Here is a 9,075-nt window from a genome sequence, read left to right as displayed (position 1 = left end):
AAAAAAAAAAAAAAAAAAAAACAAGAGTCTGTGATTGTCAGGGCAGTCTGAACCCAGGACCCTTCTCTTGCCCAGTCATAAGCAAATATTGTTTGCTGTACGATTATATAGAAAATACATCTCCTTTTGTGGTTTGAAAAAAAAGTAATTAAAAAAATCAAGACACATGCCCAAAGCACCCCAGTTTCTTTTTCTTTTATTTTTAAACCTCATTCTGTGATTTTTTTTTTTTTAAGATTGTGCTTTCCTGTGTAGCCCAGGCTGGCCTTTAACTCCTGATCCTCTACCCCTGTGTAGCCCAGGCTGGCCTTTAACTCCTGATCCTCTGCCACAGCCTCTGAGCTCTGCTATCTGGTTTTGAACACTCACTCCTGGCATTCGTGCTTTCATTCTTCTTTTTAAAATATTTTTCCCTTGTTTTTTTTTTTTTTCTAATCTTTTGTATATGGATTTTTCCTTCATGTATGTCTGCCCCATATGTGTGCAGTGTCTTTGGGGACAAGAGAGAAACATTGACTCCCCTAGGACTGGAGACACAGTGAGCCACCGTGTGGGTGCTGGGAATTGAACTTGGGTCCTATGCTAGGGCAGCCAGAGATCTTAACCTACTGACCCATCTCTCCAGCCCCTTTCTGCTATTGTGACCCCATGACATATTCTCCACAAGGAAGTTTTTTTTTTTTTCACTCTTCACAAGATACAACTCATAAATTCAAGATTCCTGGTCTTGTTTGTGTGTCCATGTTAGGGTGGGCAAATACTTCCTGGAGCCGGCAGATACAGCCTTAAAAGGGCCCTCTTCTGTCAGTAGGAAAGCTTTATTTCAAAAGCCTCCCTTAGTTGTCTCTGCGCGTCTGTCTCCTTGGGAGCATCTTTCTTACCCAGCATCCGAGAAGCAGTCATTCCCCTGCTTCATTTTTCACTTCACTGTGGTGGGAACAGGTCTGCCCCAGGACGCATGGATGCCACCCTGTGCAGTTGGTTCTCTTTCCACTTTATGTGAGGAATGAAAACTCAGATCACCCGCTTGTGTGGCAAACAGCTTTACCCACTATACTGTCTTTCTTGCCAGCCCTGGTTCTTTTTATTAAATCCTGGGGTTCAATTGTGTGTGTGAGGCCTGGGGCTAAGTCTCCATCATAAATCACTAAACAGACTTCCTTCCTTCTTGACCAACTCACTGTTGAAAACTGTTGTGTGGCTTTCTCAACTTCATTTTTTATATATATACATATGTATGTATGTACGTAATATGTATATATATGCATAGGTAATGTTTTTTATAATACAGTGATTATCATACTCCCTTCACATACATAATGTGTGATTATAGACTTGTCTATATTTTTCACAATATGATTTTTTTTATTTATTTTTTAAAGATTTATTTATTTATTATATGTAAGTACACTTCAGACACTCCAGAAGAGGGAGCCAGATCTTGTTACAGATGGTTGTGAGCCACCATGTGGTTGCTGGGATTTGAACTCTGGACCTTTGGAAGAGCAATCGGGTGCTCTTACCCACTGAGCCATCTCACCAGCCCATGATTTTTTTTAATTTGCTTTTTTCATATAACAGTGGATCTTGGAAGTCTTTCCAAACCAGTATATTTAATTTAGATTCATCTTTTTGTTGTGTCTTTGTTTTTATCAGATATAATTGTCTTTTTGCAGTTCTCGGGATTAAACTCAGGGCCTTAGGCCTTTTAGCTACCTACATTACCACTAAGCCGTATACCCATCTTTAAGAAACTCAGTTGCAGGGTGCTTCATCACACTGCCAGGGTAGAATTATCAGACGGAGAGAAGCAGCGTAGAGACACATCTGGTTCTCGGCCCACAGGCAACGGGATTGGGCAGATTGTCCATGCCATCTGAGCTTCCCTCCTCTGTACGGATAAGGACAGGTTAAAGACGCCCTCCACAGGCCTTGGGACGGTGTGGTGTGTGTTGAGTCCTTGCCTGGCATGTGCAGGCCCTGGGGGAAGGAAAAGCACTGTATGTGGTCTGCAGATTTAAAGTCATTCTTGGGTTGGCAATGTACTGGCAAATGTATTTGATGGTGGCCAATCACCAACGGGGAGGCTGTACGTGGAAGTTCACGGAGCGAGTACCACAGAGAGACGTGTGCTTCTGTCTCCTGCCCACCTAGTGATGTCTCGGAGTCTCTGCTTGATAAGTGCCTCTATAGCAACCACTCTCCTCATCCCGACATCCTGATCCGGACTTCTGGGGAGGTGCGGCTGAGTGACTTCTTGCTCTGGCAGGTAGGTTGTTTTGAAGCATGTTATTTTGGGGTTGGGCTGAACCCTGGAACTGAACCAGAACCCATTCTCCACCATTGTACGAGCAAGGCAGAGGGTTACCACGTAGAACAATCAGTGCCTCCAGGTTGTACCTAGAGACATTACTTTTCTTTCTTCACCTGACCCTGGGTGTATAATGTGTTCCTTGCTATCCAAAATGCAGAGTTTTATCCTAAAGAGAAACCAAAGCCATCCTACCCTAATGAAAATTTACATAAGCCCCATTTCAAGAAATGGGTTTTGAGACGCTGGTTAAGCCAGGTGTCAGACCAGCACCACAAGAGCCTTCCCTTACAGTTCATCATCTCTTCTTCAGAATACAGGTCTCCATCTGTGCAGGTAAATCCTGTGAGAGATTTCCACTGCATCCAGACTCTCAGGCTTGCTATTGCCTTTTTGCTCGGCTATTCTAGCTTAGGTCACCCCTAAAAGATCACATCCAGTTAGTACTGTTTGTCTAAAGATCTCTTGTTTTCAGCCAGGCAGTGGTGGTGCACACCTTTAATCCCAGCACTTAGGAGGAGGCAGAGGCAGGTGGATAGCTCTTGAGTTCAAGGGCAGCCTGGTATACTGAAAGAATTCCAGGACACCTAGGACTACACCAAGAAACCCAGTCTAAAAAAAAAAAAAAAAAAAAAAAGGAAGAAAGAATAAGGAGAGGTTGAGGGAGACTCAGCTTGGAAACATCTCATGTATCAAGGTCCAGAAAAATTTTAATGAATAAGTGTTATAATTGAGGACTGGGGAAGCTGGTACTTGGTAAGGGTTGGTACATCTGGTACATACGCATGACAGCCTGTGTTTGGACCCTGGCACCCACATAAAAAGCCTGCTGTGATGGGGGGACACACTTAGAATCTCAATGCTTGGAGAGCAAAGACAGAAGGATCCCTAGAGCTCTGGCTGGCCAGCATTGCCTGATCTGTAAGCCCCAGTCTCAGAGAGCGAGCCTGTCTTCCGAGGAGCAAAATCCAAGGGTGACCTCTGACCTCTACAAGCACTCAGAGACACAGACAAGTGAACTGGCAGCTAGCTACTGCACATGTTTTGACTTAATGTTTGGGAATCCTGATGGAAATTTAGTGTATATCTAATGTTTTCTGCTGCTCAGATCACACTTAAAAGTTTGCACTGAGCACAGTTAGGAAATGACAGTGGTGGTGGGCTAGATTCCTTACAGAGTGTGCTCAAACCCTGATTTGGTCCTTGGCACTTTGCAAGGAGGACAAAAAAGGGAGGCAGAAAGAAGATGGAGAAAAGGAAGGAGTTAGAAATGGGAAAGAAAGATAAAGACAAAATATGCTGGTGAAGTAGAGAATTTACCAAATGGGTCACCCAGCAGATGCAGGGATCCCATGTCTTTAACATGAGACTTGGCATCTGGATGTGGTGGCGCACGCCTTTAATGCCAACATTTGGGAAGCAGAGGCAGTTGATCTGTAAGTTCAAGGACAGCCTGTTCTACAAGAAGGCTCGGGGAAAGTCATTGCAGCCTTAGGAAAGAGAAGTGGCAGCTCTTCAGCCAGCCTCCTGCAGATGCTGGCCATAGCACCTCCTGCCTTAGTATATAGCCCAGGATTCGGAGGCAGAGGCAGGCTATTAGTGTGAACTTTAGGGCTGCTGTTCTATAGAGCAAATCCAGGCCGGCCAGGGCTGCATAGTGAGGCCTGTCTCAGAATAAAAAGCCACTTTCATTTGTTGTGGAGAAAGTACTTGGTATCTTGGTAGGAGCTGTGGGGAAGGTGATATTGGTGACAATATTGAGCAAGTTTCCCCCTGCGGGGCATTTGGTTGTTGTTCAGTATAGCAGACAGTAAGCAGTGACTGTGGAGTGTTGAGGCCAGGGGCATTCATGTTCACCCGGTTCAAGGACTTTTCTTTCATGCATATTTCATCTTCATAGTTCCGTAAAGACTTATGCCCAGAGAGGTGAAAAAACTCAGCCAATTCTGTGGTAATGGTAGACAGAGGCAGTTTGGCTTCAGAACCCATGGGCTTAAGACACGGAGTCATACTGCTGCTACTTAAAATAACGGGAGCAGCCACCATTTGTTCTGGCTGACTTTATCAGACTGTGTGTCTGTCTCAGATGACCTCTAAGGGCAGGGAGCCAATGACATAATCCAGATGTCATTTCATAGTCCTAAAATTGGCTTTTAGAGACATGGTGTAGCTGGGCGTGGTGGCACTTGCCTTTGGTCCAAGATCTCAGGAGGCAGGCAGATCAATGGGAATTTCAAGTCAGCATGGTCTACATAGTTAATTCCGTACTAGCCAATGCTATACAGTGAGCCTTTCTCTGACAAAAAAAAAAAAAAAAAAGAAAGAAAGAAAGAAAGGAGGAAACATTTATCTAGTTTACCTCTGCTTTGCCACGGGCAGGGGATCCAGTTGCCTTGTGACCCTTCTTCCAAGAGTGAGGGGACCTGGGCTGGCTGCAGACACTTCCAGGGCTCTGGAAACATGTGCCATCTTGTTCTGGACCTTTTCCACCACGGCTGCTCCTCCATCGGGGTCCTGAGCAGCAGTGCATCTCCTCAGCTGTGACTAACTCCTACTCTGCTGCTTGTTTTTACCAGACGTCCCATTCCTGCCTCGTGTTCCAGCCTGTCCTGTGGCCAGAATACACATTTTGGAACCTGTGTGAGGCAATTCTGCAGTTTCAGAGGAACCATAGTGCCCTTCAGGTATGAGTCGGGCAGGATGGGCTGGAAGGGTGGACTGCCAGGCCCGCCTTGCACTAGGACTTGCTACAATGTTTATTGCATTTATTATTTATCTGTGAGTTTCTGTGCACAGATGTGCCATAATTAATGCATGTGTGTGACGGAGTGCACATGTGGAAGACAGCCTTTGAAAGTTGGTTCTCTCCTTCCTGTGGGTCTCAGGAATTGAACTCAGGCTGTCAGGCTTGGTGACAAGTGCCTTTACCCACTGAGCCATCTTTCCAGCCCACAAACATTTCTTGACAATGATGGTCATTATAATACTACTACCACACACTGATCAATTACTGTCAGACACTGAACGTGTTCTACAGTTCCTCATTTGTGCTCCCAAGCACTCAGTCAGGTAGGTCTTGTTAGTCTCTCTGTGAATGAGGAACAGAGATACCTGGGACATGGTGCTGATGCTTTTAATCCTAGCACTCAAGACAAGACACAGGAGGATGAGCTTAAGGCCAGAAAAAGAGACATTGTTTAGGGACTAATATGATACAAGAATAAGACACAGGAGAAAGCTCAGAGAGCCTGATCAAAGTCATAGCTGTCCACACCCACTGCTAATATTCACCATTGGGAAGCTGAGCCAGGAGGATCTCAAAATCAAAGCCAGTGAGTTTTTTTTTGGGGGGGGGGGCAGTTTCGAGACAGGGTTTCTCTGTGTAGCCCTGGATGTCGTGGAACTCACTCTGTAGACCAGGCTGGCCTTGAACTCAGAAATCTGCCTGCTTCTACCTCCCAAGTGCTGGGATTAAAGGTGTCTTCCACCACTGCCCGGCAAAGCCAGTGAATTTGAGACCAAATGTTTGTGTGAGAGTAGAATTCTGCAGAGCCCAGAGAGCGCTTCTGGAAGCTTCCTAGCGTCAGGGTTGTCAGTGGTCTCCCTAACTCTTGTCTGCATCCGACTACCACTGCTCATATGGGTAGAGACACTAACACAGAGTTGCTGTGCTGGTTCTGTCTGTATTTATCTGTTTAACTCTCCCTTAATGTATCAGCCTTGTGTCCTTATTTCTTCAGATATGAAAACAGGGACAGGAACTAACTGTGCCAAGGCCACAGAACTAGGGACCGGAATTTTGAAATCGTAGATGTTTCCTAAGTCTGGAGAGAGAATGGGCAGGAAGAAGGAATGATGTAAGTATTAGTGCCCCTTTTGGGGACCTAATGGAAGCCATAGAAGATGTCCAGTGAATTGCAGGGGTGATACTTACACTCTGTCACATAGACTACTCTCAGGGTTCATAGGATCCCCGAAATCTGTCCACAAGCCCCAGTCTGGAACTCCTAGCATTAGTGACTTTAATTGTGAGGTTTGTTTTTTGTTTGTTTTTTTTTTTTCAAGACAGGGTTTCTCTGTATAGCCCTGGCTGTCCTGGAACTCACTCTGTAGACCAGGCTGGCCTCTAACTCAGAAATCCGCCTGCCTCTGCTTCCCGAGTGCTGGGATTAAAGGCATGCACCACTACGCCCTGCGAATCATGAGGTTTTATCATTGAGTCTCACAGTATGAGTCATTTGAACGAGGCAGCTCAGAACAAGTAAAAGAGAACTAGCACAGCGTCTGTTACCTGCTGCCTGGGAGGATGCCATCAGAGTTCCCTGAAGCTGGGGCTGCCTCCAAAACTGGAACATACTTTGTATTTTCTGGATGAGAAACTTTCTGAAGTCCACCTTGTACTTTGACTCCTGCAGTCTAGGTCGCAGTTGTCACTAGTGATGGTTAGAATAGTCCCTGTCTAACTTGAGGATGCTGTGAGTGGTAGCCACCACCTTCAAGTTATGTAGATGCTTCTAGACACCTGGCTCTGAGACTCACATAGAGTTTTTTAAGACCTTCCTCTTTCGTCTCCTGCTGTGTCAATGGCTAATTTCGACACCTACCCCTTTCCCTTTCCTTCCTGTTTACTGTTTTAAATCAACTATAGAAAAAAAATGCAGGTGATTAACACAGTAGAGTGTATGTATGAAGTGAGAGTAAATTGGCTCTGATGGGGCCTGGAAAGCCTGCTGTGTGAGCCTTTGTCTGGAGGCCCTATAATTTGAATGCCCAGAGCCTTTATTATCTCAAGTTTCTCAGAGCCTTGCCCGTGGTTTGAGGAGGTGTTGCCTTAGGCTCTGTCTTCTCCATAACTGTTTATTGCGTTCCTACTATGAACCAGGTATGTGGTTAGGCACAGGGGAGTTAGCAGTCATCCTGCCAGACAAATGTCTAAACTCAAGGATTTTGTAGTTTTAGTTGAGAACAGAGTAAGCAAGCAAACAAATGAAAGGAAATGCCAGGCTGTAGTGAGTGTGAAGGACACGGGCCCAGTGACAGAGTGTAGTGGAAGCGGGCCGAGGGCATGGCGCTTACAACCGTAAGGTACTTAGAACACTCAGGGGAAGATGGCAGAGACAATTTGGGGGCCCTAGGCCTCTTACACATTCACAGCTTGGTAATAGCACAACAGAGGACTTAAAGAATAGGCAGAAGCTGATAAGGCATTTGGTTAGGAAGAAAGTCACTTGAGACCCTAAGGGGCCAAGCCTGTCTGGTGTGCACAGTAGATCCAGGACTGTATGTATACCAGGCTAGCTGCCTCTCCAGCCCTACACCTGCTATTTGTTGTTTTAATTGACTTTTTTTGTTTTTTTTTGTTTTGTTTTGTTTTTCGAGACAGGGTTTCTCTGTATAGCCCTGGCTGTCTTGGAACTCACTCTGTAGACCAGGCTGGCGTTGAACTCAGAAATCCGCCTGCCTCTGCCTCCCGAGTGCTGGGATTAAAGGTGTGCACCACCACCGCCCGGCTTAATTTACTTTTATTATTTTTAATAACATGCAGGGGGGTGTGTGTGTGTGCGCGTGTGAGTGCAGTCAGCTAGAGGCCAGAGCAGTCATCCTTGGGAGCCGGGCGTGTCTGTGAACTGTGCATGCTGGAACTCAAACTCAAGAAGAATAGTTTGTGCTCCTAACCACAGAGCCATCCCCCCTTTCCTTCCCTCCTCCCCTCCCCATGGTTTAGTAGCTTAGGGCACTTGTCACTGCTGCAGAGCACCCACAGGGTGACTCACAACCATCCTTAACCCCAGTACCCGAGAGTCCAGTGTCTTATGAGGGCACAAGGCATGCACAGAGTGCACTTACATGCACACATACCTGTAAGCAAACACTCACATACATAAAATAACTCTTTAAAAACCTCCTTTTTTCTCATCTGTACTTGCTCCTATTAAAAAAAAAAAAAATGTCTAAGGTTTGTGTGCTACAGTGGTGTGCACCTTTAACCCCAGCAGTGTGAGGCAGGGAGAGTGCCATGTGTTTGAAGGCGCCTGGGAGTTCCAGGACAGCCTGGGCTACACAGAGAGATGCAGGATTGACACTGATGCCTCATACACTCAAGGCAAATGCTCCTACTATCCCTCTTCATAAATCTTTGGAAGCCCAGGCACCTGCCAAGCGGCAGACTCATCTTGTTCTTTGCTTCTTCTGGGTGTGGAAGAACAGGGGCTTAGTGCTATTTTCAGAGTGAGCTTCTTTGAGCATTTGCACAAAGATGGCCTAAGATCTGCACTAACATTTTAAAGAATTAATGCTCTTGAGAGTCAAGTGGGAGTGCCCACCTGTAACCCTAGAACCTACCATATAGAGCAGGAGGAACTATGAATATAGCCTTCCTAGCTGCATAGCACAGTTGCAGCCTGACTGTTTATGTGAGACCCTGTCTCAGAGAATGTTCCCTATGCTCCTGAGGGACACTGACCTTTAGGGCTGCTGTTACATGAGCATGGCGGCACATCCCTGCCATCCTAGTTCCCAGGCATGCATCCGAGGCAGGAAGAGTGCCATGTGTTTGAAGGCGCCAAGGCTACTTAGTAAAACTCTTATCTCAAAAAAACCCTAAAAGGGTGGGAGACCTAAAGAGATATTCAGAGCAAGCGTATGTATTTCATCCAGGACCATATAAAAATCTAGGTATAGGGCTGGTGAGATGGCTCAGTGGGTAAGAGCACCCGACTGCTCTTCCGAAGGTCCAGAGTTCAAATCCCAGCAACCACATGGTG

The 9,075-nt window shown here is 45.9% G+C and overlaps 1 protein-coding gene across 4 annotated transcripts in view; it reads left to right on the top strand.

Annotated features, from left to right (window-relative positions):
* Positions 1 to 9,075, top strand: part of Dhdds (dehydrodolichyl diphosphate synthase subunit) — a 33,364-nt gene that overhangs the window by 16,401 nt on the left and 7,888 nt on the right. For all 4 annotated transcript variants that reach the window (XM_029476410.1, XM_029476408.1, XM_021160879.2 and 1 more), the window contains exons 7-8: positions 2,155 to 2,269; positions 4,888 to 4,995. In XM_029476410.1, the coding sequence (XP_029332270.1) occupies positions 2,155 to 2,269; positions 4,888 to 4,995 (223 nt within the window). The remainder of the gene's footprint in view (positions 1 to 2,154; positions 2,270 to 4,887; positions 4,996 to 9,075) is intronic.

The sequence above is a fragment of the Mus caroli genome, chromosome 4 (assembly GCF_900094665.2).
Source record: "Mus caroli chromosome 4, CAROLI_EIJ_v1.1, whole genome shotgun sequence".
In the NCBI taxonomy this organism is placed as follows: domain Eukaryota; kingdom Metazoa; phylum Chordata; class Mammalia; order Rodentia; family Muridae; genus Mus; species Mus caroli.
The sequence above is the reverse complement of the archived record's forward strand: the minus strand, read 5'-3'. Positions and strand labels throughout refer to the sequence as shown.